The 26651-nt window shown below is 42.4% G+C and overlaps 1 protein-coding gene across 1 annotated transcript in view; it reads right to left on the bottom strand.

Annotated features, from left to right (window-relative positions):
• The window catches only part of Robo1 (roundabout guidance receptor 1), a 134498-nt gene that overhangs the window by 35333 nt on the left and 72514 nt on the right, over window positions 1-26651 (bottom strand). Inside the window, exons 11-18 of the mRNA XM_032899684.1 lie at window positions 25383-25504; window positions 24377-24608; window positions 23184-23305; window positions 19234-19405; window positions 13253-13450; window positions 9453-9479; window positions 8010-8052; window positions 507-661 (exon numbers count right to left, since the gene is read on the bottom strand). Coding sequence (XP_032755575.1) covers window positions 507-661; window positions 8010-8052; window positions 9453-9479; window positions 13253-13450; window positions 19234-19405; window positions 23184-23305; window positions 24377-24608; window positions 25383-25504 — 1071 coding nt within the window. The remainder of the gene's footprint in view (window positions 1-506; window positions 662-8009; window positions 8053-9452; window positions 9480-13252; window positions 13451-19233; window positions 19406-23183; window positions 23306-24376; window positions 24609-25382; window positions 25505-26651) is intronic.

The raw sequence follows: 26651 nt of genomic DNA on the forward strand, positions 1-26651 counted from the left end.
AATACAGGCAGACAGCTATTTCAGCTGTGTGCGTATGTGTGTACTCAGTGAGTACCTCTCTAGCCTTAGGCTTTGTTTTTCTACTGTGAATTGTGATCTATGATCTAAAAACTTAGTTCATTCTCATCAAAGAATTTTGTTATTACTGTAGGTGATTATCACTGTTGCTGCCACTGAAAAATCTGGTTTTTTTTAAATCAATTCTTTGAGTCTCAAATAGTCACAATAAAAATTAGAATTATAAATACTATGACTTTTCCATAATTTTACTTTCCTTTATTCTAAGACTTGTATGTTCTGTTCAGGGATGGAGAAAATATCTGAGCAGGCTAGTTAGTTACACAGTTATGATTTCCTAAGACCACTGACCAGTTTCCTCCTCATTCGGGAAGGACCCATGACCAAGACCATTGACCAGTTTCCTCCTCATTGGGAAGGACCCATGACTTTTTCTGGCTAACCCCTGGGAAGGCCGATGTGTTTTCGGCTCTAGCCACACCCCTAACCTGGGCGACTGTAGGTGGTCAGGTTGCTGTCGCTGTTGCCGTTGCTGGCTGTGCAGCAGTTGATGGAGCAGTCGTTGTGACTGTTGCCTGTGTTGGGCCACGTGTCCGCCAGCCATGGCTGTGTGGCGGGTTCACTGATGTTGAGGAGTCCCGGCCTGAGGGAAAACAGCACAGAAAAGGCATGGAAAGCAATCCTTATTTGGAATCCCAGCAAACGTTTCCTTTTGATTAATCTCACCATAATTTCGTGAGCTATCCCGAACGATACCATGGTGCATTTTACTTTACAGACAGAGGCAATTGTAACCTAATGTCCTAGGAGGTCTTTCTGTGGACAGATCCATTAATCCGCAGAGCCTCACTTCAGAGTTCAAACCTTTACTGTCTGCACTGTTTTTGTCATGGGGATTAGAAAACAAACGCAGAATCTGAAATTACCAGGGCATACTTTTAAGTCTTGTAGGACTACCTGCCTGACTTCGTTTTTGATCCGTTAAGACTGCTTCGTTATAAAACAGAGCGTGTGTATTTAATACGCAAATAGAGCCTTCTCCTAGAGCACACTTGCACATTCTTCTTCCAAGCCGGATCGCTTTCAGAAAGAGCGTGGCGCTCTACAGCATCATGTACAGCGGCGCCTCAGCGTATTAGCATGCTGTTCTGTAAGCTTGTCAGCTCATGGGGATAACGTAAAAATGTTCCCAGCCCTACCTAGCGGAAAGCTAATGAATAAAATTTGATGAGACAAAGATGTTGAGTGTAGTGGGTTTGGCCTAATGCATTTGAGGTATACAATAGTAAAGTCTTTAGGTAACGATACATGATAGAGTAATTTATCTAAATTGGCAAAATTGATAGACTGGACATTGTAAGTGTATATCATACCTTATAATTTGCATAATTGTTATAATTGTGTTCAATTCATATCTGAGAGAAAAGAGCCTTTTTAATTGGACAAAAGGGGGGGAAATGTAGTGGTTTTGGCCTAATGCTTCTTGTATTATGATGTTAATTTTGGTCCCCAAAACTGCTTACACAAGTGTTTGCACTGAGAGACTCTGCCCCTAGTTGGTTCTGATTGGTAAATTGAGATGCCTGCAGTCAAGGGCTGGGCAAGGTAGACAGAGGTGGGGCTTTTAGGATTCCAGGGCTTGGGGCAAGAGGAAGGAGGAAGAAGAAGCTCTGTCAGGAGAAAGAGAAGGAGAGGAGAGACACCACATCTGGGAAGAGTGGAGGACAGGGAGGCACGGCCGCCATGTAGGAGCCAAGAGAGTGCAGGCCCTGTTGGTCAGCCCTCTGGGTCCAGGGCAGCCTAGTAGAATATAGAATTTAGTAAGTAATAACTCGGGATTGTCAGAACAAGGTGGATTAACGGGCGGAAGTTAGGAAGTGGTCCAGGTATTGCAATGATTAAGGCATATCAAAATATAAAGGTTGTGTGTGTGTGTCTTTCATCCGGGCACATAAAGCATTGGGGCAGGCAGCAAAACCATGTGCCCCGGAATTAATTGATAATCTTTACAAGTTGACTAAAAGAAATATTAGTGCCTGTCCCCCTCCATGGCTAATCCTAATCCACTTTCTCTTTGTGCAGGCAGAGTGCATGTGCAGTGCGTGTGATGGGCGCCCTACACCCGCTGGTGCCAGGAAATCAGACTGCGGCCCGAGTGCTTTTTCAACTCCACTTGGTAACTCAGCACAGAGAGGCAGGGCATGAGATGTGCTCTGCAAACCACAGTAGAACAGACTGGCACCTCAGGCTACTCCCCGATTCTGTTTGCATCGCTAAAGCACGACAAAGATACTTCTCTGGGAAGCAGGACATTCATATTTCCCTCTTCGTGGTTTGCTTTGGTTTGGTCATGTATGTTGTTGAAGGTATGTAACTTAACATGTAAATGATGGTGATTTGAGGGTCAGGTCATTTCACATGTAGAGTACGGGCTGGTCATTCTTACAGCGGTGCCCATACAGGAGTACATATTTACTCCGTTAAAACGAGTATTTGCTCCCTGCTTATAATGTGTGAGGTGTTTGTTCTGAGTTCTTTAAATGTCGTCATGCAATTTAATCATCGCAGTTTCACAGGTCCAGGCTGCTGTCATCCATGTTTTTACAGGGGAGGAAACTGGGACAGGGGAAGGAGGTTAGGGGACTTGTCTGCTCAGTGAATGGCAGAGCCGAGATTCACACGCGAGCAATGGCCCCAGCGTCCACACCCTGATGTCGTGAACACGTACAGAAACCTGTGGGGATTCCTTGATGTTCCCAAACACTCCGTAACAGGAACAGTGGAGAGAACGTCTTATAGTCTCAATAAAGCTGTAAAAACTGGGCTGTTTAATTATTAAAGGTGTGGATAAAAGCCCACTTTGAAGGGCAATGTTGCCGCGTAAGCTACGGCATAGATGTTTGGCATCTGAAATACACGTCAGTGGGGAAAATATGCACTCTGTCACCGTCCCCTTTCTTGTTTTATTTCCCCTGAATGTACACCCGGAGTGTTAATCACTGTTGAAGTTATTAAGAATAAAACCTATGCATTTGGCACTGAGGAGACACTATGGTATGCACGAGGTATTAGTCAAGTGGAAAATTCCCAGACTGGCTTGAATGTTTCAAGGGGAACAGGAAGTGTTTTTATGCTACTGATTTCCTCTGTAAACACTGTAAACACATTTACAGTGAGCGCTTTGATATCATCAGAAGCCCAAAGCTTCTCATCTAGACGGGTGATTTCCAGCAGGAAGGGAGATCGGCAGCGACACCCCGGGCTTCTGTTTAGACTTGAGTTTGGAATGAAAAGTATTCCCAGGGAGAAGGAAAAACATGACTATTGTCCCACAGTGAAGCTTGAGGGGCCAGGTGTGTGTGGCAGAGGTCTTGGTAGAAGGCAAGGTTAGGCACAGACACTCGGTTCAGGGTGTCAACTGTCTTCTGCAACCAACAATCCCGAGGGCTATGTTTATATATTTAAGTTTATCGAACTAATGTGTAAGTTTAGCTGCTCAGCAGAAGCAGAGCCCATAGCGGCTACTGGCGTACGCACGTTAAAAAGAACGTTACACGACTGCATAGATTACGAGGATTCATTTGAGTCACAACAAACAAAACGACAAAGAGTCCAAGTATGCTCCAGAGATCACATGCCAACCGCCTTCGGTTCTGAGTTTTCCGTTACTTCAGATATTCCTATCTCTCACTCCAAGAACACTTATTTGAATTGATAAACCACAACATAAAAACTGCAGAGTCTAGGAGCTGTGGAAAAATTATGCAGAATCCGAGCAGTGAAGGCTGCCAGCCCATTGGCTGTGTCCTTTCTCCGCGGACTGGGTGAATGAGTTTCAAAGCCCTAGGTTCCATCTAAGAGTTGCCAAGGTTTTTAAGAGAAGCAAGATGTGGGTTTCATCCACTTCTCTCTGTTCTCCCCTGACAGGAAATGTGGTATTGGCACACCGACCAGGCAAAGCTGACCTTCGCACACCCTCCCTCAGGATTCCCTCCTTTTTCCTGGTTCATGTTGTGGTTTGGAATTTAAGTAGGTTTTCTTGGAAGAGGCAACTGGAATGTTCGAGGCATGAGAAACAAATGGGTAAGAACTGGTATTTAATATTACTGTGCTCCGTCTGGATTACCACACACTTTGTCCTTGGCATGTCGGGAGCAGGTCTGTTGGTATAACCACAACACTCATTCCTCTCTAAGGGATAGCTAAATCTACAATGTGAGGAACTCTAACGTTTTTATTTATTTATTTTTTTACATAGCCTCTTCTTTTATAAAATGGAAAAAGAAATCCTCTTCCAAACAACAAACCTTTAAAACAATCAAGGACAAAACGGGGCCACTGGCACTCATTTATCTATCAAGCCATTCGTCCCTTTCAAAGACTATCAGGGGCATCGTTGAAGTACAGTCAATGAATTTTCTGACGTCATCTAATAAATCAGCTGGATGACATAATAAAAATGCATTTATTGGGCTGGGAAGAGAAACCAGTCAGTAAGGTGTTGTGCAAGCATGAGGATCCGAGTTCAATGCCCAGAATCCATGTACGAAGCTTGGTGTGAACACTTGCAATCTGAGCTCTGGGGAGGCAGAGACAAGGTGGCTCCCTGGGCCCCCTGGCCAGTCAGCCTAGCCTGAATGGTGAGCTTCAGGCTGCAGTTAGTTGTGGGCCACTGTAGGATGATGTCAGTACGCAGGGGGAGGCAGGCACAAGATAGAACGAGGCCTGTCATTGGACGAGAAGGAAAGATGGGCGGGAGAAAAGTTTTAGAGAAGAGGAGATTAGAGCAAGGAGGGAGCAGCGGAGAGAACATGGAGGTGGATGTTAAGATTCCTCTCTGCACATTTACAGGCTCTTATGAATGTTCTAAGGGATGGGTGTGTACAGGGCTTTGTATGTCTAGGTGGCCAATTATATCTTATCAATTGGATCAGAGGTTATGGTGTTGTGTGTTTTTTCATGTGGTGATTTAATTGAGTTCAAGAGAGTCTGTGGTGGCTGGAGACACTGGGCTGCCATGAAATTGGGATGTGTATGTCTGGCATGGTGGCAACCTGCTTTGGGAACTAGACGGGTAGAGAGATTCTTGCCAGGCTCAGAGAGTAGCCATCGGCAGTGTGATATGGGATGGAGCAAAGTGGGTGAGACACTTTACTGACTGAGATGAAGGTATCTAACAGATGTCATGAGGCACTATGGTGCCCCCAGATCTAGTTCGGGTTAAAAGAAAGCATTTTTTTAAATTTTACCGCAACAGACCACCCCATGTGAATGCTGGGAGCAGAACTTAGATCCTCTAATGACACTTGACTTTTCTTTCTTTCTTCCTTTTTTTTTAAATAAGATAGTCGATTTATTTCATGCTTAATTGTGATAGTTCCATGGTACGTATTTCATTGGCAGCAATCAAAAGCAAGATTGGATAAAGTGCCAAGGGATGGTTCAGTACAAAGCCATCTTTAGACTAACCTTATACACAGCACAATGCCATGATCCAGCGTGCATAGCAGACTATGTAATATGGGCCGGCTAACATGGCAGTGTAAGATTCTGTGGGGCTGATAGACTGCCCTGGGATCCAGGGGCCTACGGATACAGTATGATTAACACACAGTCCAAAGTCAGGGTTGCCTAAGCAGGCAGAGAAGTGGCAAGAGTAGTCTTAGTGAAACTAGATTAAGTTGAGACAGCCCCTGTTTTCTTCCAGAAGAGGCGGGAAAACCTAGAGTTTGCAGATAAATGGCACTAGTGAGAGAGAAAGGTCAAGAGATGCTCAATGGATGCAGGATGTGAAAACATCTGGCTTGAAGGTTTTGGTTGCATCATCATTGACTTAATGGTGTGCCAGGCCCATTAGGATGCGGAACCTGAGATGTCTGACTAAACCCAGAGGTGCGGGGTGGACAAACAGAACTAACTCAGCGGAGACACTCGATATGGTACATCTCCTCTGTCCCACCAGTATACACACACACACACACACACACACACACACACACACACACACACACACACACCCTTGTGAATTCATAGGCATGGACACACACACACACACACACACACACACACACCCTTGTGAATTCATAGGCATGGACACACACACACACACACGGCGACGAATGATGTCTCTTCCCAATGAACTATTTTCCTTATTCTATTTTCCCATCTCCCCCCATCATTAGCAACCACTACGACAACACAGGAGACTTTTACAAGTATCCATTTTCTTTTTTGTTCATCTTGCCCTTCTCACTCTACTGTAAAATCCAGGGTGTGGATTTTATGTAGTGACTACTACATAGTAAAAGTTTATTCTAGCTAATGAATCAGTGTGTAAAATTGTGTAAAAACAAAACAAGACAAAGCAACAGCTAGTCATCCTGAGCATTAACTCTAGAATCTTTATTTACCTGTGACTTCTCCAACACTCCAGAACCTTTTGCCATTGCACTGACGAGAAATGATGACTTCCAGTGAGGAGTGGAAGCAAGTCTACTTCATTGCTAGGAGTCTGCTTTTAAATGTAGGCAGTTATGCCTTCATTGCTAGGAATTTCCAAGCAGAGAGTTTGGGAACTTTGCAATTCTTCATTTACCACAGAACCACTTACTGTTTCCCACGTGGTAATTTTTGTTTCCAAAAGGTGGCAAATGCTTGAGCAAAGAAATGAGGCTTACACTTTTATTTTCATGCATGTGCATGTGAGCTTGTGCACACACGTGCATGCACAGAGGCTACTGCCAAGAAAACTGAACTCTCCAGTTTAACTATAGACACAAAAGGTGGGGGCTAAATAATCAGGCATTCCAGATTTACCTAAGAGGAAATGTTTCGATGCCAGAGGCTCATGTGTGAATGCCAGGGCTGTGACTTACACGGAATTCCCCAGGATGCTGTGGTTTAATTGGTGAATCTAGTGGGATTTTATTTTGTTTTATATGCAGACTTCTTAGCTTTGGGAGTGATCTGGAGGCTGGCTTTGTTTCACAGGTATGAAAGCAAGAAGTTAACAGTGTCCAGGAATGAAGAGACTCGTGCCTATTGCAAAGCCTTGGCTAGGGGTGGGCCAGCTCCTTCCTTCAAGTCACTCTTTGTTATACAGCAAAGTTCAGCAACGTCCCTGTCAGCAGCTCCATGGATTCAGCAACAACACCATATTCTGGTAGATAAACACATTATTCCACTCCACACTCACAGGGCTCGGCGAGTTAAACAAATTTGAATTATAAAATAGTTTGTGTTGGATGGATTTTTAAATTTTTTTCTCTTCTTTCTTGTTTTTTTTTTAAAATCACCTTAATGTTACTGGATTTGGGGGGGGTGAGGTGAGATGTGGGGGAGTGAAAAAAATCACCTCCCTGTGGAAAATCCCCTATTTCAGCCCCTTTAAGCTTTCTGCCACCTCGATTTGTGATTTCTCTGTGAATACATTACAACTCACTGAATAATAATCACTAAAAAAAAAAGCATAAATGTGGGATCGAGGTTCATTTTAATTAGAGGTGGAGAAAATCTCTTTGTTAACAAGCTACCTAGATTTCTTCCTTCAAATGTATTTCCCTCCATATGTAGATGTGAATTAGGCTAAATTCCTGCCGAGAACAAACATCTCCCCCAACTTCCAGCAAGTGCCACATCCAGCGGGTTTTCAAGGGAACACCTTCTCGGATAGTGTCTGTTAACCAGCTATATTTCTTAATCTTCCTAAGTGCCAAGGCTTAATCACTTTAACTCCTTTTAATCATCGGTTAAATCAGCAAGTCTGCTTTTCTCGGGTAAATTGCTCCCTCTCGTGGTCAAGAACCGAAATGCAGCCACTCATACAAAAAGCACAAAGATTCCTTGGTTAACACCTGAAGGGAGAGATCGCTTCAAAGTAGGTGAACAAATTCAACATGGAAGTTTAACCTTTTAACAAAGGAAGCAATGTCAAAGGCAGAAAAAATAATTGGGACACCCCTTCGGATCTAAAAAGCATGCGAGATAATTACCTCCCTCCACTGCTGACGGCTTCACCTCCTCTTTGATAAGTTACTAGAACATTATAAGAGAGAGAGAGAGAGAACAATTAATAGACATGTTTATATAGCAGGAGTCATTAAAGTCACAAACATGTTTCTAAATGCCATTCAATCTCCCTTCCTATCTAGAAGCTTCATAAAAACCAATGCAAGATGTAGCAGATTTTTTGCTCCATCCAGGAATATTTCGGATGATTTTTAGACAAACTATATATCATTTTTAATTTCTTAGTGTCTCAATATGATTGCAAGGAGCAAAGTTAAAAACTTCAGGACATTGTCACTAAGTGCAACTCCTGATGGGTACGTCACCATGTGAATGGGTTTGCCTAGGTTTTTCCACCACATTCGATAGATAGTTCTGCGATTTCTGAAGGTATACTTTCAAATCTGGAGGGAAAGAAACACTGCCCGATTGTCTTCCCAGAAGAAAGCACAGAAGAAAAGCAAAAGCACATGCTCGAATAAACCCTCTTTCCACACACAGAGAACTACACCAAGTTGTGGCAACTACTGTGACCCGCTTTATCCGTGGCTTATGACAACCTTTGGATGTTATGTTTCTATCAGACGTTCTATCTCCATCAGACACGAATGATAAAATATTTTAATTTTCATTTTGGCCAGAATAAAAACAAATTTATAAATAGGCAAGGCGTTAAGAAGATTAGCTTTCCTGTAAATACAGACACATTCTCTAAGAGGAAATGTGTTTTTTAAAGCTGCCAAGTTTCCGCTACTTAGGAAAACTCTAAACTGGGAGTCTGCTAGGGAGAGATAACTGTGCCCAGGGATCCCAATAACTGGATTAAAACTGATGACACATTGCTACAGGGACATGTGTGACTGCAGGTATGGGAGAGGAGCATCCACTCTGAAAGACACAGAATGGATGAGGACCCGGACTTGTTGGGACTGAGGCTTCACCTCTCACGTGGGATGGCGACTTGGAGAGAGAATACTAAGTCTACGGACAGAGAATTAAATTACAGAGGAGAGAAACTGTTCTGATGCTGGAAAACTTGGAGGTTCGAGTCAAGGGGAGACTGATGCCCTGGGGAGTCCGGTGTGAGCTCATCGGTCAGGTCAGGTGATTAGCGCATTCCGTCATGCTGGGGGCGGGGTAGCAAAGGTGTGCTTGCTTGACAGAGACCCGTGCACACAGGGCTAAGATAGCATGCTGCATGCAGAACACAGACCTGCGTTCAGTAGGCGAGAAAGCAGCCCGAACCATGACTATTGCAAACGCATGCAGGGGTAAAGGAAATTGTGCATTCTACTATGCCACTACGTAAGTTAGTCCTTTCCCCGAGTTCCAGCTCCGAGCGAGCTGAGACCAGAAAACACAGCAGCACCACACACGCCTAACAGACTAACAAACGGAAGGAAGAGGTTAAGTGTGTAGATAGATACCTGTTGGTGTGAAGGTAAAGGACGGGACTGAAAAATCAAAACAAAATATAAACTAGTTATTAAGCTGAAGAGAGAAGGGGAACATATCACATTAGTATAAATCAAGCAGACAGCTGAACATAGCATAAATGTAAATAACCAAGCCGGTAGGTCTGACACGCTGATATATGAACACCAAGCTGAAGTCTTAAAAAAAAAGAAGCCTGTCTCTACAGGTACCATTCTGAAGTGTCTGACGTTCGCGTACTCTCGGGAGGGGGACTGTCTGGGTTAGCCCGCGAATGACCTTGCATTTAGTGACGCAGCGTCTGCCCACGGCTTTAGTACAAACGGGGATCCTCCTCTATTAATCATTTCTAAACACTGGGCGATGGGTGCTTAAACAAGCACTATGGGGGTTATGCTGGCACCTTATCTAGACATCTCAGAGTAAACGCTCATTCAGTGGAGTGACAGCGGCGGTGAAGGGTTCCTTACTGGAAGGGAGAGAGGGAGGACAGGGAGAAAGAGAGAGGCGGAGACAGAGAGACACAGAGACACAGAGAGAGGATGCGAGTATCATAAAAACACACTGCTTTGCTGATGAGAAACACCCAGCACCACAGAAACAGATGAACACGTTTGCTTGTTTCTGTCATCATAAAATGAATAAAAAAAAAAGTTGTGGAGCCAAAACTCCAATTTCTTTGCATGGAAAAGTGCTTTTCCAGGAGCAGAGAGAACATTTTCCAGGAGCTGAACAAAAGAACAATAACACCCTCTGAGAACCTCCGCCCCCCACGGTGATAAATCTTAATTTAATCAATAATGCCTGAAATTGAACTGCAGACCTCAAAAGTAGCTGTCTGGCCGCCCCTACTGCCCCTCCCCCGCCCCGTCACCTCTCCTCGATGGGTGTGGGCCAGCGGCACAGCAATTTCCATGCCATTTCATAGAGGGAGGAGACTGAATGATTTTTCCAGTCTCTTCCCTTCAATTTAAAGGTAATGCAGCCCTAATAAAGAAGGCAGGAAAATTCCATTCTTTCCTTTCAGATTAAAGCTTGCCTTCAACAAATCTTTAGGGCAAATAAAACCAGAGCTGACTATTTACCATGTATCGAAAACACTGGAGAATATTTTTCATTCCCACATCAATAGGAAATTGACGGTGGATTCGGAGCTTTATTGGGAACATGCTGGAAGTATCTTTGTTTCATACTGGGAAGAACGGCACCAGAACCCTCAACGCCTACCCGGTTCATCCACCGGCCTTCCCATGTAGCCCAGCAGGCCACTTTAAGAATTCTATTGTGTGTGGTTTTTTTCCCCTTCAGGTCTTTTTAAAGTTATTACAATTCGGCCACATTAAAAAACAAAACAAAAACAAGACCCTCATAGTAACAAGGGGTGCATTTGAAACTAAATCTATTCAAGTAAGAATGGAGTGCCTGAACATTAATTTGTGATTACAAGGACATGGGGAAATAGGAAATAGGTCCTTCGGTTAACCCTGATTTGTGAAGATAAAGGACAAATGAAGAAAGGCTGGCCAGTCCTAAATGGAATCTGTACCCACTGAAGGCTAACTTCATCCTCGGACCCTCTAAGTCACACTCTGCACGCTCGCTGATGTTGAAGATCTGGACGGATGGATGGAGACGGGAACTCAGGGTCCCTGCACATCACAGCTCCGGCGAGACGCAGTGAGACCCCCCAAACATCCTCACTGGCGGCCAAAGCCACACTCTGCACTGATTTCTCTAAAACAGGCCGTATCTTCTTTTATTAAAATCCCTGGCGTTATTATTTATTTATTTATTTATTTATTTATTTATTTATTTATTTGGCACAGGCGATCTAAGATAACACAACACACTTTAAGAAACTCATAAAGTAAAAATCACAAGGAAAAAAAATACTGCCAAAGCGGAGATGGCAGAATCAAGGGCTCAGTACATTACATTTGTAATCATGAGTCAGGACTGCTGCTCCAACAGGAGCTAACTGAAAAGGCGATGGTCGTATTTGGAATAAGTCTGGGGAGGGCACGTAGGTGTTTTACTGGGATGCTCGAAGGGCATTAGTGAAGGGAAAGAATGCTTTAGGAGCTGGGAGACATTTGTGTCTTTAGATCTCCAGACCACAGAGAGCGTTTAACCTGCGACAATGACACAGCGAAGTCACCAGAAACGCTGGACTCAGGCCCTGGACGCTTACCTAGTCAAGCTGTAGACGGAGGTCCTTTGAACGGAAAGTACAAGGAACTCCAAACTTAAGTTTATGTTTCCTGACGCAAATCAGATTTCAAAGACAGACTCCAAGGGCACTCCCCTTCCCCAGGCGCCCACCCCACAACCTTCTCTTCATTGATCTGGAGTCAAAGGTTCACATGGTCACCATGTGGTTGTCATTGTTCCCCTTTGTGTACACAATGTGCTACACTGTCCTTGCTGTGGCCCTAAGCTCTTTGTTGTCTCACAGACAGGGAACACTGACAGAATACATGTCTGGAAAAGAAAAAGTACTGGTGACAACGCCTTGGGACGTTTACGTATGGAGAGGAGGCTGCAGCGCCAGATTCACTTTCACGGGACTGGTGACAATCTGGCTCAGTCCTCTTGTCAAGCTCTCTGGTAAGCAAGAGCACTGTTTAGACTGCTGGCCCGGAATCCTGTCTAACGGTGTAAGGGGTATTTGATTTCCACTTTGCACTGATAGTACTGACTTAGATACACAGTGACTCCATGACAGCACTTTGCCAGGACACGTAGAAAGTGTTTGTGTAGTAAACATGTGCACCATTAGAAAGGGTAATGGTTGGCCGAGGGACATCCTCATTAGGAATCTGCACAAAGTCTGCTTTGCAGCAATATAAATGTCTTACATCCGGGTGATGCATGACCCTATAACTAGAGTGTATCACAACGTTACCATCCAAATCATGGTGTTTTTTGAGAACAAAAAAAAGTTATTATGAATAAGGATAGAAAAGGGGGATTATTCACTAAACACTGACTTGTAGCTGACCTATTATAGCCCAGAGTTCATGGATACAGGGGAGGGGAGCAGTGGGAAGAAACAACTGAGAGAATAAAAATTAAACACCAGCAGTCCCCAAGAGCTGAGGGTCTGCTGCAAATGTGTCTATGGTCCCCTCAGCCTGGTATAGCCCATCCTCAAAGTTTTGGATTAGAGGAAGCAGACAGTGCATTCTAACCCTGTGCAGACATTTTAATAGAAGTCATTAGTTAAGGGTATATAAATATTCCACTCCACAACATTAAACCTATGAACGATAAATAAATCTTTTCAATTTCCTACCTGAAGCACCCTGGACAGCCACCGTTTCTATCTCCTCAGGGCAATTCTTACACATAAGTAAGTGGCAGTCACTGCTCAACCACAAGAACCAAACTAAAGCAAAATAAAACCCCGAGCCAACAACAGCAAAAATCTAATCCCTAATTTAAAGCCTGGATTTCTAATTCCTGTGACAGGTGATTTCTAACTGAGAATGTAAAATAAAATATCTGCCTGAAAGAATAGGGTAAAGTCTAGACCTTGAAAACAAACAAACAAACAAACAAACAAACAAACAAAACCAAAAACAAGACAGAAAAAAACAACACCTAGGCCGTGTGTTCCGAGAGGCTGACAAATTCTATTTGCTGTTCTGCAACCCAGGCAAGTCCTCTGTGGACAGCGTGGAGAAATAGCTGCACTACTGAGAACCTCCACTTCCTACGGTCATTTAATGGAGGCCGCGTGGCAGACAGAACGATTATCAGGCTAAGACAAAAGGTTTTACGGCCGGCACACCTTTCCGGATACCCGCGTACGTGCTGCTGAGCCCGTTTCTCTTCTTGCGGTGTCGGTAAAGCCAGATGCTGAAGACCATGAGAATAATCCAACAGGCGGCCCCGATGCCCGCAATGAACGCTGGCTGCTTCACCACGTCGGAGATCTGCTGAGCCAGGCTCACTTGGTCCTCGGGAGACACGGGGTTTCCATGAGAATCTGAAAGGCCATCTCCGAATTAACAAGGGCCAAAAAGCTCACCATGACAATACTACCTGGGTATAGATGACTCTTGTTTTATCTTCTTACTATTTGGACAATGATTTCTGCTTCGCCTCAGCCACCATGGGGAAATTGGTGAGATTTTTCAAGGAAAAAAAAATATTTTTCCCTTCCTTTTCATTCAAAACAAGTAAGGCCTACTTTCAGACACATACTTAAAGACAAATGCATAGTCTTTTTATTATAGAAAACTCTGTGTGGGTGTTTAGAGTGAGTTTCATAAGGACAAAACTAACTAGAGATACCAATGTACCCTTAAAATATAGAGTAATTTAATATGTTCCTATAAACAAGGGGTGTGGAATGAGTGAATATAGAAAAAAAAAACCCTTTCTCACATTTCTGTAGAAACTCTGAAATATTTACTTCAAAAGTCCTAGAAATGGGTCAGACATAGTGACATATAGCTTTAGTGTCAGCACCCACAAGGCAGAGGCAGGTGGATTTCTGTGAGAATGAGACCAGCGCAGACAGTTACATAGTGAAATTCTATCCTAAGGAAGAACAAGAGTATGAACCAATCAGAGCTCCCAGGGACTAAACCGCCATTCAAAGAGTACACATGGAGGGCCCATGACTCCAGCTGCATATGTAGCAGAGGATGGCCTTGTTGGGCACCAATGGGAGGAGAGGCCCTTGGTCCTGTGAAGGCTCAATGTCCCAGTATAGGGGAATGCCAGGGTGGGGAGGTGGGAGGGAGTGGGTGGGTGGGAGGAGGAGGGGGATGGGATAGGGGGTTTTGGGAGGGAAAACCTGGGAAAGGGTACCATTTGAAATGTAAATAAATTTAAAAAAAATGAAAATAATAATAATAATAAATCATAATAATACAGGGTTAATTTCTTACAAAATAATGTGATGGAAAATAAAATCAGGATAAAGAAAAAACAATCGTGTGCAGCAGGGAACGGAGTGGTGGGGCTAGAACTGAAATTTGACTTTTTCTGTAAGTAGACATCGAAATGAAGTGTGCCTGCTCCCTTCCTGCAACTAATTTGCAGGATCCTTAACTGTCTTAGCAAGACATGATTTGAACGGATGTTCAGAAGAATTATAGGACTGGAGGCCACTGAAACACTGTAAAACATTAGCACTGCAAGAACTTTGACTAATCTTTCTTTTAAAATAATAATGGTGGTCAGCATTAGATATAAGAAAAGAATATTAAATATGTAAAGGAATCATGAAGTGTTATGAAAGACTCATTTTCTGTTAGACATTTTGATTCAAAAAATTAAAAATTGATAAGATAGATGGTAATAAAATTTACTTACTTTACCTTTGTTTTAATTCTACACTAACATCCCGAAGCCTGTAGTTCTTAGTTCAGGTCCTTGTGAGAGCTTCCTTGTGACTCCTGCAGGAAGCTGAGGCTGGCGCTCTACCCTCAAGGTAGCCTGACCGATGCCCAACGTGACCCTGCCCGATGAGCCTAATCCCCCCTTGTGGCAGTGGTTTTAATCCTCTCCCCCACAGCATCTGGTGACGCTACAATGCTTAGCCATTTTATTATGGTTGGTGCGCTCTTAGTATTACTAAGTCATTTGGCAGAAAGAAAAATCGCTATCCTGAACTCTTGTAGTTATATGTTGGTTTGGATCTATTTCCCCCTTTCTATTGACTAATTCTGTTATTTGATACATACAGTGCATAGCGATGACTCTCTCCCTACCCTAATTTATCTCCTTCCCATTCCCTCATTGCTACTATTTCCTTTCTCAGACTTGTGTCCTTTGCTTTTGCTTTGTCACCCATTGAGCTTAACCAGGGCCATCTGTATGACCGCTGGATTGGAACTATCCATGGGGTCTGGCACAGCCATCAGTGAGCACACAGTGAGGGGGATGGCTCTTTCTTGTCCTAACCCGGTTAGCAACAAACGGAACAACAGTGAGCGGCGGAGTGCACTGACTCCTTTTCTCTGTTGTGAGAAAATCAGACCCACCTGCTAGGAACTGGTCAGCTTTTGTAAGAATGGGTGTGTGTCTATGTACATACATTTGTGTGCGAATGTAAGTGTGTGTGTGCACGTGGGTGTGGATGTCTATGCATACACACATGGAAGTGAACTGAGCACTGAACATTTTCTTCAGCTGTCTTCTGCCTTAGTTTTTGAGAGAGGGTCCTTTGCTGAAGAGAGCTTATTATCTCAGCTACTCTGGCTGTCAGGGAGTGTCTGTGACTCTGTCCTTCTGTTATCTCCCAGTCTTCAGGATGCTCAACCCAGACGTGCATCTCATGCTCTTATGTCCTTGTGACCAGCTTTGTATGGGACATAGCAGTTCAACCTACTTCACCAACTCTACTTGCCCTGTATGGATTGTGCGCATGTGTGGTGGTGACAGCCTCTTAGTGAGCGAGCAACACTGCAGAATCCATCACCAATTCTTCTCAGATCAGTTAAAGGGCCCCTGAGTACTAACAAAGATACCACTCCACAGGCCCGCTCTCTATTCACACCTTCAGGAGGAATGTGTCTCTCCTACTGCCCACGGACACTTCTCTGTACCCACTTCCTTGCAGACCTGTGTGTAACAAACCGATTCTGTTACATCACACCTTTGGTCTCCACTCCCTGGAGACATATATGCCCCACCCTCATTCCTTCTGGTCAAAGGTATCCTAGAGAGGACCTTGTTTGTAGGCAGGCTGCATAAAACCTTCAGGGTATATGACAGACTAAGTTCTCCGTGACAGGGACATCAGGGCATGGGTTAGATGCTTAGGCGTATAAATACCCACAACCAGACGGTGGAGCCCTGCAAGGGAGGGCTGGTTACAGTCACTCCATAGAGAGACTCAAACCCGAATGAGAGACTTCGAGATTTCTGCTGATGCGATCTGCTCACGTGGGCAGAATCTAACAGTTCCTAAGCGTATTTTTTTTTCCTGGAAAAATAATTGACACAACCAATTCTACATCACAACATTTCTTAACATGAATATTGCATTTGGTTTATTAAATGATTCTGCCTCTTGACAAGACAACTGGGAGGAAAACTGTAGCTTCCAGTATGTACTGAGACTGCCTTAGGAATACAGCACTTCTCTTCATGTGAAATGTCTAAATTCCTCTTCATGCTCTGTGCATGTGTGTGTGTGTGTGTGCGCGCACATGTGTTCACATGTGTACATGTGCATGCTTGTGTGTGTGTGCACCCGCACATGTGTTCACATGTGTTCACATGTGTACATGTGCACACTTATGTGTGCACGTGTGTGTACACGTGTAGGTGCGTGATGTGCTTGTGTGTGCATGTGTTCGTGTGTGCACACATGTGTGTGCTACATGCACCTTTTCCTTGAACAAAACTCCTAATTTCATTCGACAGAGGATCAAGGCTGAAAAACTCCATTTTCACAAGCAGTCACCTGCTTTCAACTGTTTGTTGACCGGAAGTTTTATTTCACGTCCCCGTCCCTTTTATCTCTACTTGGCCTAAGAGCATTTCAACCTCTCAGCGTTCACGAGGGAGACCTATTCTTTTTGTTTGTAATTCATCCTTTGTATCTACTAGGTTTATAGATTTCATGGCTGTTTGTGCAAGGTTCAATCGGGCAGCTTTAGATTTTATAGAAACGGGGGTGGGAGGTTCCAACGCAAGCCACCAGATGGGCTTAACAGAATAAAGTGTAGTGTGACGAATGAATTAAAATGGCCACTCGGTGTGTCAGGCTTCCTCTCACTGCAGCTGAGGCTATCTGAAAATATGGGGAACCGGAACCCATTTCTAATTCCAAGAAAACCAATTTGACTCTTAAATATATTTTAATATGAATCTTAATGAAATTACTCATAGTCTCTTTCATTAATTCATCTTCCAAAATGATAGGACGAGAAGGCAGTGCGCTAAAAAAGTCAGCAACACCAACAGGATCACAGCAGCGCAACGTACAAGGTTAAAAAATAGGTATTCTGCCATTGCCCCGAAGTGAGTAAGTGTGTGTGTGTATCAACTTATATTAGTTCTTGCACGTGTTATAACATTGTAACGGATGCATTAAGCATTTTTTCTCAGTGCCCTGTACTGCTTGAAATAAACCAAGAAGTTATTTTTGTCTAAAAGGATATGCGTGCGATATCTACTTTCAAAGTTGCTATGTGAAAAAGATAAGTTAAAGGATTACATTCTGGTCCATGGTGGCGACTGAGTCAGCAAGCTTCAAATGGGAATCTCCTAATGCCCATTTTGCTCTCCACTGGGTGGAAGGCGGCTCCTTCCAGTGACCTCCTTCTAGGATGGCCCCCATCATCGTGTGTGTGTGTGTGTGTGTGTGTGTGTGTGTGTGTGTGTGTGTGTGTGTGTGTGTGCAATCGCACCTGTGAGAGTAACGGGCATCTTTCTAAGCCTGAAGCATTTAAGCTCTACCAGAGGTAGAGAACTGGAGCATCTGGAGATAGCCCTGGACACTTCCTTGTGGAGACTCAGTCTCCAGCCTGTGGCCCACAGTGCCTGGAACTATTAGAGCTTCTATGGATCCGAGTCTTCACCAACAACCCCATGTTTCCGTTCTGCTTAGTAACTGTTCATTATCGGAGCCAGCCTTGTCTTCACAATGGAATGAGAGCATCTTCCAGGCTGAGTGTTTTTTTTATTTTGACTTAATTCTAGGATGACAATATTGTTAGTATATTAAGAGGGAATGCATTTGTGAAGCTTGTAGACTTGTATTACCTGATCCTTTGTTTCACACCTTAACTTGTGATAGAAAGTATTCACAAAGTTAATTTCTGATCGTTAATATAGAAAGTTGACTGTGTACTTCTTATTACCCTTAATGATATGCCACTGCTTAAGGATAAAACTATTTTCTCTTGATGTTTAGAAACAGGAGTATTTGTCTTATATTTTACTATTAGTCACCTGTTAGTCTGTATCTTCTGCATGGAAAACATATTCTGTAGTGAATGGCAGTCATGAAGGTCTCTTTGCCACATTTTCCTTCTCATTAATCTAATTCTTCTTAGGCAGAAATTGTATTTAACCTTCTATGCAATTAGCATATACATATTTCAGACTGAGATCTTAATTTACCTTTTGTAATAAAACAATTATAATTGTAAATAGAGATTAAATGTAAATATAGACTTTACATTGCTATAAACTTCCATTTCCTGCCCTAAGTGCTACAAAGAAGCGCTTTATTTCCCTTCCCGAACAGTTCTAAAATCCACTAGTAGAAGGACCGTGTCTTTCTTTTTCATTGAGGTTTCCATAATGTGCAATTAACAGCATTTGTTAATTAGATAAACATTCCATACGGCAGAGTGAGGATGAGAGCAAACATGGACAGCAGGGTGTTTGAAGAAGCAGTAATGCACACGTTGATGTTTTAGCTGTGAGACAACTACGGTCATTAACCGTACGCCATTAACCAACACCTTGGTCAAAGATGAACCACACAGAGAACAATGTTCCCATTAGACTGCACCGTCCAGTGACAGCACAGATGTCTTAGCTTATGTAATCACACTCTGTGATGCCTACACAATGACAAAGTCAACTAACAATACGTTTCTCAGAACCTCTTGCCCCTAGGAAATGATTGGTGCATACCTGTAGTTATCTGTGTTTTATATAAAGATGGCCTCACTTCATAAATCATACTGTAGCCTCTATTAACCTACAGCAAGAACTGGGCAATTCAAAATAAAAACATGCAGGATAAAAGAGAAATGCAGACCAAGTGGGGGAAGTGATGGATCCTGGGACTCTTACCTAACTGGATGAACTGGGGTTCACTCTTCACCCCAGGGCCAGCCCCAGTGCTTGCGGCCACTTCCACACTGTAGCGGATCCCAGGAACCAGAGAGGGGATGACCACCGAAAAGGTAGAGCCATCTACTGTCTTGTTTATGTGATACCTAGTCTCATTGCCGAGACACCAAACCTGTAAGAATTAAAAAGCAAAGCTGATAAAGTATTCAAGTTACCTGCCAAGTTCAACATGGATCAAAGTTGAGTTTCAGACTCAGGCAAAATTTGGTTCAACCTAGAATTCAATGTAGGAAACTTTAGAAGTTGTTTGCCTTGATCTAATTCTGAGATTATTCTAGTCGAATTGAATATTAGCAGTAGCTCTTAGGTTCCCTTATGTTTATACAGGCACTTTTGTTAGACATAATCAGTTAAGAAATGATCACACAGGGCCTAGAAGAGATGCTGAACAGTTAAGAAGCTTGCAACATAATTGCAGGAATCATGAGGACCGAGTCATTTGGATCCCAAACCCCACATAATTTAGCCATAAACATCTGTGACACGAGTTCTAAGGGATTTGATGTCCCCCTTCTGGCCGCAGTGTGCACCTGCACACATATAAACCAAGATATAAAACGCACAAATTATTTGAAAAATATTTTATCATATAAATTGGTCAACTTGCTAGAACATGGCTATTTCTCTCCCTGGCTCTCATCAGCCCGGTTCACCGGGTTTCTGTTTAATTTTTAACGTTGAGAAAATTTCACAAAGAAATTAAAAATTTATTTTGCAGAAAGAATAGTAACATATTCGCAAAGAATAAGAATAGAGCTGCCAACACTTGACAATTATACAACAAGCGTAACTCCAGGTGACCAGGTGTCCTGACGCCCCAGGACAGAACTAGTCCCAAGTGTCCCTAACACATCACGTGAGCAACGAAACCAAGAAACACTGTCTGACAAGGCAGAAGAGCTCACAAGCAATCTAAAATACTCCATATAAATATGCTTGGTAACGAAAATATACTACTACCAAGGGATAAGGGTCACCCTAGGGTATATCTACAGTATGGTATGCTGAACTGTGATCAATAAGCAATATTAGTATTCCGAGCTTCCATCTAAATTAAAATAACAATTTCTGCTTCATAATGCAGAAGCCTAAATAATAAATCATGATAATTATAGATAAGCTATAAATAATAATATTTACACTTGGTGTGAGGAATTTCTTGTAATTAAAAAGGTAATTGGGTAGTTCTGAACTTTGGTAGTGATGACATCCAATAGGAAACTTTCTGCTTAGAAATTGGAAGTTTGGACGACCACCCTAAGCCTTGCTTTAAGTTTCATTAAAAGGGCAATCATGGAGTGGTAATTCCGAATCAACCGGACGTGGGGGATGACAACATTTTTATTGTTCCTACAAAGCAGCCATATCTAGAATAGTGAATAATACTCTGGGGTCTAGGAAATACCCTTCCTACTGCCGGAATGAGCTGTTACCTACACTATACTGGGAACACAGACTCACAGGAAGTCTGAAACACCAGAGTCCCCCATCACTTGGCCAATAACATCCAACATTTCTCTTTGAAAGTTTCTATTACCGCAATACAGTTTCAACGCAAAATGCCCACAAATGGTGAGACATTCTATCCGGACCTGGCCATTGGAAATGGACTCCTTTGTGAAATTTTTTTCCCACCAATTACATTACACAGCTGAACCGAAGCCACAAACTGATTTTGTACCAGTCAATCAGGTTCTGAAAGGCATTTTATTATTTTAAATTGACCATGAAGTTAAGTGAAATCCATCCTTTCGAATTTCTCGAGGAGAGAAATGAGTTCTGACTCTTGGGGGAGAATGTCTACGTTACCCAGTTTTGCTGGGGAGCCGAGACAACATCAGATTCTAGGCTTTTTCACAAGCCCTTCCACAGCAGTCTGTTTCCCGGGGCGAAACAATGTCCGGTAATAGGTAATACGCCAGCACTGAAATAACCCTTGAGGCCCCAAGACAGCATTTACAGTCATGGCTACTTTTATCTTTTAATGACCCAGTTACAAGTAAAATTTTTATTTGAAATGCTTTAAGACAACTTCAGTGCTTGTGTGTGTGTGTGTGTGTGTGTGTGTGTGTGTGTGTGTGTGTAACATTGGTGTCTTTTTCTGTCATTTGTCAGCTTACTTTGTGACACAGTGTCTCTGACTGAACTTGGAGCTCACCAACTGGGTTTTACACCCTGTGTCAGCAAGCCCGGGGCTTCTCTAGGCAATGTGACACTATTCCTTTTGTCCAGTGGCTTCTGGGGTATGAAATTCAGGCCTTTCTTTCGTGTAGTAAGCACTTTACTGATGGAACCATCTGTCCAGCTCCATTAAATCCTCTGTGTGTGTCTGATCCTCTTGTCCCTACCTCCTAAGAGCTGGCATTCCATGTCATGTATCACCACTTTCAGTTTTATGAATTTGTTATTCAAAAGATATTATGACCCGAGTCAGCAAGATAAAATGGAGTCTTGGGGACTGTCCTCTGACTTGTCCTCATTCACCATGGCACACATGTACACACACACACACACACACACACACACACACACACAGAGTAAATAAACAAACAAATAAAGGAATATATGAAAAACAACATTATCTTTCTTAGTTCAGCTTTACCTTGATATCAAATCACATGAATATTTACCAAAATGCACAAACAACGGGCCTGCAGGACTACTCGAGCGCTTCTGACTTTAGTCTGTAGTACAATGTGGTGGACTTACACTGGGGACAGCAAATGTGTCCACCTTCCTAAGCACAGGTTCACATTCACATAAGCAGAAAATTATGCAGGGCATCATAGGACTGCTAAGTACTAAGTAATACTAAGTAATTTATATATATGACTATATACACATTAAATTAATGTATGCATTTCATTATATAAATTAAAATATATATGATTATACATAAACCGAATTAATATATAAATTTCATGATATAAATTAAAATTATATTTAAAGTATATTTATATGTGCAGTATATTAATATACCATATTTGTGTATATATAGTTTTTATATATGTTATATAACTATAACTTATAGTTAAAATGTGTTTGCAGGAATGCTGTTATTTTTCTATTGCAATTCAATCCATCAGCTGCTAGCAGTTCACCCCTACATTAAAATACAGATTTCGCCACTGTGCTGTAATGAAGACTTATTTGTAGAGTAAGTTTACACTCTTCTAGTAGATCTGAAGTTTCTAATTTTTTTTAAATGAACATATTTGCTCAGAATGAATCCTAGTGAAAATTACCCAAATTAACAGCAGTGCTATTACACCAGAGGAAAAGTTACCCAGAATCACTGGATTAAATCACTTGAAGATGTCTCCCACATCTCAAACATGTACAACAAACGAAATGTATAGATAAATCTCCGGGATGTCAAATTTGGTTTAGAGTCTAAAAATTCATCATGGAAGAAAAGATTCCATGTATAGAAAAACACATTTCCAAACCTAATTGTAAGGTCCAACATCTTACAGATGTCAAAAGAGAAAGGAAACCTGTCACTTATTTTCAATGTCAAACAGCTCATGACTAGAGCCAGTGTCCTAGAGGATACTCTAGTATATCTGAGTGATATATTTATGCGACATTTTGGGGAGGAAAAAAATCACGAGCATTTGAAATCTCCATTTCTATGATATTATTTGGAATATATATTCTCTATTCTATGGAATATTAACAGAGCACTTACAGCCTTTATTTTAACCTTTATGGTTTCCCCCGATAGCTAGTATGTACAAAGTCACCATGCATATAGAATTTAGGAAAGGAATCGCCATGTCGGCAGTTGGCCAGCAGATGGCGACAAAGGCCCACAGACAGCGTTTCCAGGCTGTCTTCTGTGAGAGGTGAGGGCTGCCTGTCAGGGAATTACTGAGTGTATTCATTACCTTATATTCTTGGACCATTCCATTCTGTGTGTCTTCAGGAGGCGGTTGCCAAGTGACCAGAATTGCTGTCCCATTTCCATCATTCTTGGATACAGTGACACTTCGGGGAGGGGCACTTGGTGCTGTTAAATTGTTATAGAAAGGAGATTGTAAGGTGTAGTACATAAAACCCAAAGCACTCGGTATTCAAAAACACCCGGCAAATATACCAGCTGCATGCTTTAAATATGGGTATTGCCCAGCGCTAAAGGGTGCCAAACTACAAGTTTTCTCCGAGTCATGCTAAAGTCATTCATTCTGTGAATTTCTCATGACCAGTTACAATCACAGCACACAACAGCTCAGCCTAGGGTACTGAGGTGGATCTGCAAGCAAATGCCCAGGCAAGAAGGGCCACCTGAGTTATGTCCCTAGATCCTAAGGTGGAAGGAAATTAACATTTTCTCTGCGTCTTTACAATGACAACATATACCTACACACATGCACACATATGTACACCAGGAACACACTTTTTTAAATTAAAAACACCCTTAGGAAAATGTCTGTTCTGTTTAGCCTGTCACCTGAATCTCATATTTTCTCCTTAAAATCTACAAAACAAAAGAAGAATGGTAATCTTTTTTACATTTAATTATAGCCTACCATGTATACAGTAAGTTACAATTAGAGAAAATTCTGCTTTCTTTGTGTTTGTTGGTTTGTTTTAAAGTATACGGTGACATGAAACTCTCTATACTTATGTGAATACTGGCTTTTAGTTTTCAGTTATAGTGTGGAAATACTGGTTTGCCAAGAACTAAGGGGTTTCCTAGCATGAGGCATTGGGGGAAAATGCGCACTCTGGAAAGTCCAGGCAAATCCAGACATTACTCACCTTATCTACACACCATTAACATAAGCTTCAGTGAATAAAAAAAGCAAGCGAATCAAGAACAATTCTATCTCTGAATATTAATTTTTGAAATGATGTTAACATTTGCACACATGCTGTGCAGGCCACTACGGAAGCAAGTCACTGACCAGAGCATTTTGTCCTTATGCTTGTTGTCAGTAAACAAATTCCCATAGCAAACTATTTTAATATGTACAGGTTGGTGATAACTGTCACTACTAACTTTTAAACAACTTCCGCTAATCCCAAAGCCCAGGAAACATCTTTCATGTGTGCAGGAAACGTGCTTCATCATACTTGCCTTCTTCTAAGGTTTTGGCAAATTTGATTTCACTATCTGCTCCTTGGAACTCATTAAAAAATGGGCGAGCCTTAATCTCGTAGTTGACGCCTTTTCTCAGATCGGGGATGACCACACTATTTTTGGTTGGGGTCCTCACTTCAAAAACTAACCACTCCGATTCACCATGGCTGGCTCCAGATGGCCGGTAGAGAATTTTATAACCTTGAATATATTGAGATTGTTGGTCCACCTATTACAATGACAAATAAAAACAGGTTAGTCCCACTGTTGGACTGTCTCAGCTTAGAGGAATAGAAAGAAACACAGTGCAACTAGCATCATAAAACCCCACCGGACCCCACGGTGCAGATTTCTAGTACATAGCTGTAAGGTGCTGTCATAACCTGTCGTCATACCACGGGCAGCAGAAACTCGAGGCTTCATTATGCGTAGCACATTATACAAGCGACGTGCGGGCATCTTACGGAAGGCGCTGATTTTTTATTTCGGTTTTGAAAACCTACAACTATGAAGTTGGAAATGGATGGGAATGGATCTTGGGAAATGTTAGTAAAAGTGATAGAGGGTAAGTGTGATACATATATATATATATATATGTATATGTGTATGTATATATGTATATATGTTATATATTATATGTATGTATTATATTATATATATGTAGAATGTATAAAATTCTCAAAAAATTAATAGAAATAGATGTAAAAAAATAATCTACTTAACACTCTTTGGAAGTGTTTCTATGTTTTAAAAAAGTACATATATATATATATTACTATTCTGTTTTATTAATTCTTTGTGAATTTTATACATACATACATCATTTATATATTTATATATATAATAAATGCTGTTTAATATTGGATCACAGATTCTGGAATAAACAAGGCTTGCATAATAAAATTAACGGAAGTGAACAGCAGCCATGCAAATTCCCTATGTGTGACAATCTCACAGAGATCACCCGCTTATTAAAAATGATACAAACGATAGCCCGACTCACCGTCCAGTGCACTTCGACAGAAGAGGAAGAAAGGATGGTAGGGTTGTGGAGATGCAAGACAACATTGCCCAGTTCTCTCTGGACCTGCTTGTGGTCCACTCCTTGGGTGGTTGGTGGGACATCTGCAACAATTCAAGAACAAACAGGTCAAGTCCGGTCCTATTCAATGCTACTGCCCTGATAGCAACTCTCAGAAAAGAAGACTCAGTGGAACTGTGAAGGCAGCCTGAATATAGAAAAAAAAGTGCACTCATCTGTAATGTGTGCACAGGTGTGTGAGCTCATGTGCGCGTGTGCGGATGTGTGTGCGAGTGCACATGCACGCTTATCTGCAGGGCCAGAGAAGGGCATCAGGTGTTCCGCTTTCTCCTTCTCTGCCTTATTCCCTCGACATGGGGTATCAGCCTGGAGCTAGGCTGACAGTCAGAAAACTCATCAGCGATCCTCATGTCTGACCATCCCCCATAGCCACAGGACTATGTGGTCACGGTTGGCCTTTTTATGAGGACACTGGGACTCAAACGTAGAGCCTCGTGCTTTCAGAGCAAGAGCTGTCAGCTCTCCACCCTTAGCAGCTTAACCTTTCATAAGGCTCAGATGAAGATAAACAGAAAGGGGGAGGGGAGAGGCAGAACACACAGGAAACCTCTGAAAGCCGAGAAGGGCAAGAGGCAAAGATAACAGTGGCAAACAGTAATTTTTAAGAGAGCCTCATACCATGTAATAATCATTACATTGCCGAGCCTTAGGGCACTGGGCCCACACTGAGTTTGATTCGGCCCTCTGCACAGATCCTGACTCTACAAGGGAGAAAGGGACAGCGAGCTGCAGCTGGGCCACAACGGAATGAAAAGGTTGCAAACACTGAGGGGAAACTGAGCGTGGAAAACCAACGAGCAGCACATCTGGGAGAAACCTGGGTATCTCCCCCACTACGGCGGATGGCGAGGAACCGGTGCACGGGTAAAGACACGGAAGCCATGGTGAAGGTCTGATGCAGCAAGCCTGGTTAGATGTGAGATAAGCGCACTTACCATCGTTTTCATCGACCATGGTTTAGCTTACAGTACTGTATGTGAGATTTAATCATTTGCTCGAAAGCCCATGAAGACTGAAATGTTTCAGAGGAGCCCAGCAACACAGTAAGAAGTGGACAGCCACTAGGGTCCTTTGTGTGGTGCTGTTTTGGGGAGGCATGGAACTAAATTTATTAAACTCTATAGGCAGCAAAAACTGCCCACTGCTAAAGAAGATGTGTTTTGGTTTCAA

Source organism: Rattus rattus, chromosome 4, assembly GCF_011064425.1.
Source record: "Rattus rattus isolate New Zealand chromosome 4, Rrattus_CSIRO_v1, whole genome shotgun sequence".
Taxonomy (NCBI): domain Eukaryota; kingdom Metazoa; phylum Chordata; class Mammalia; order Rodentia; family Muridae; genus Rattus; species Rattus rattus.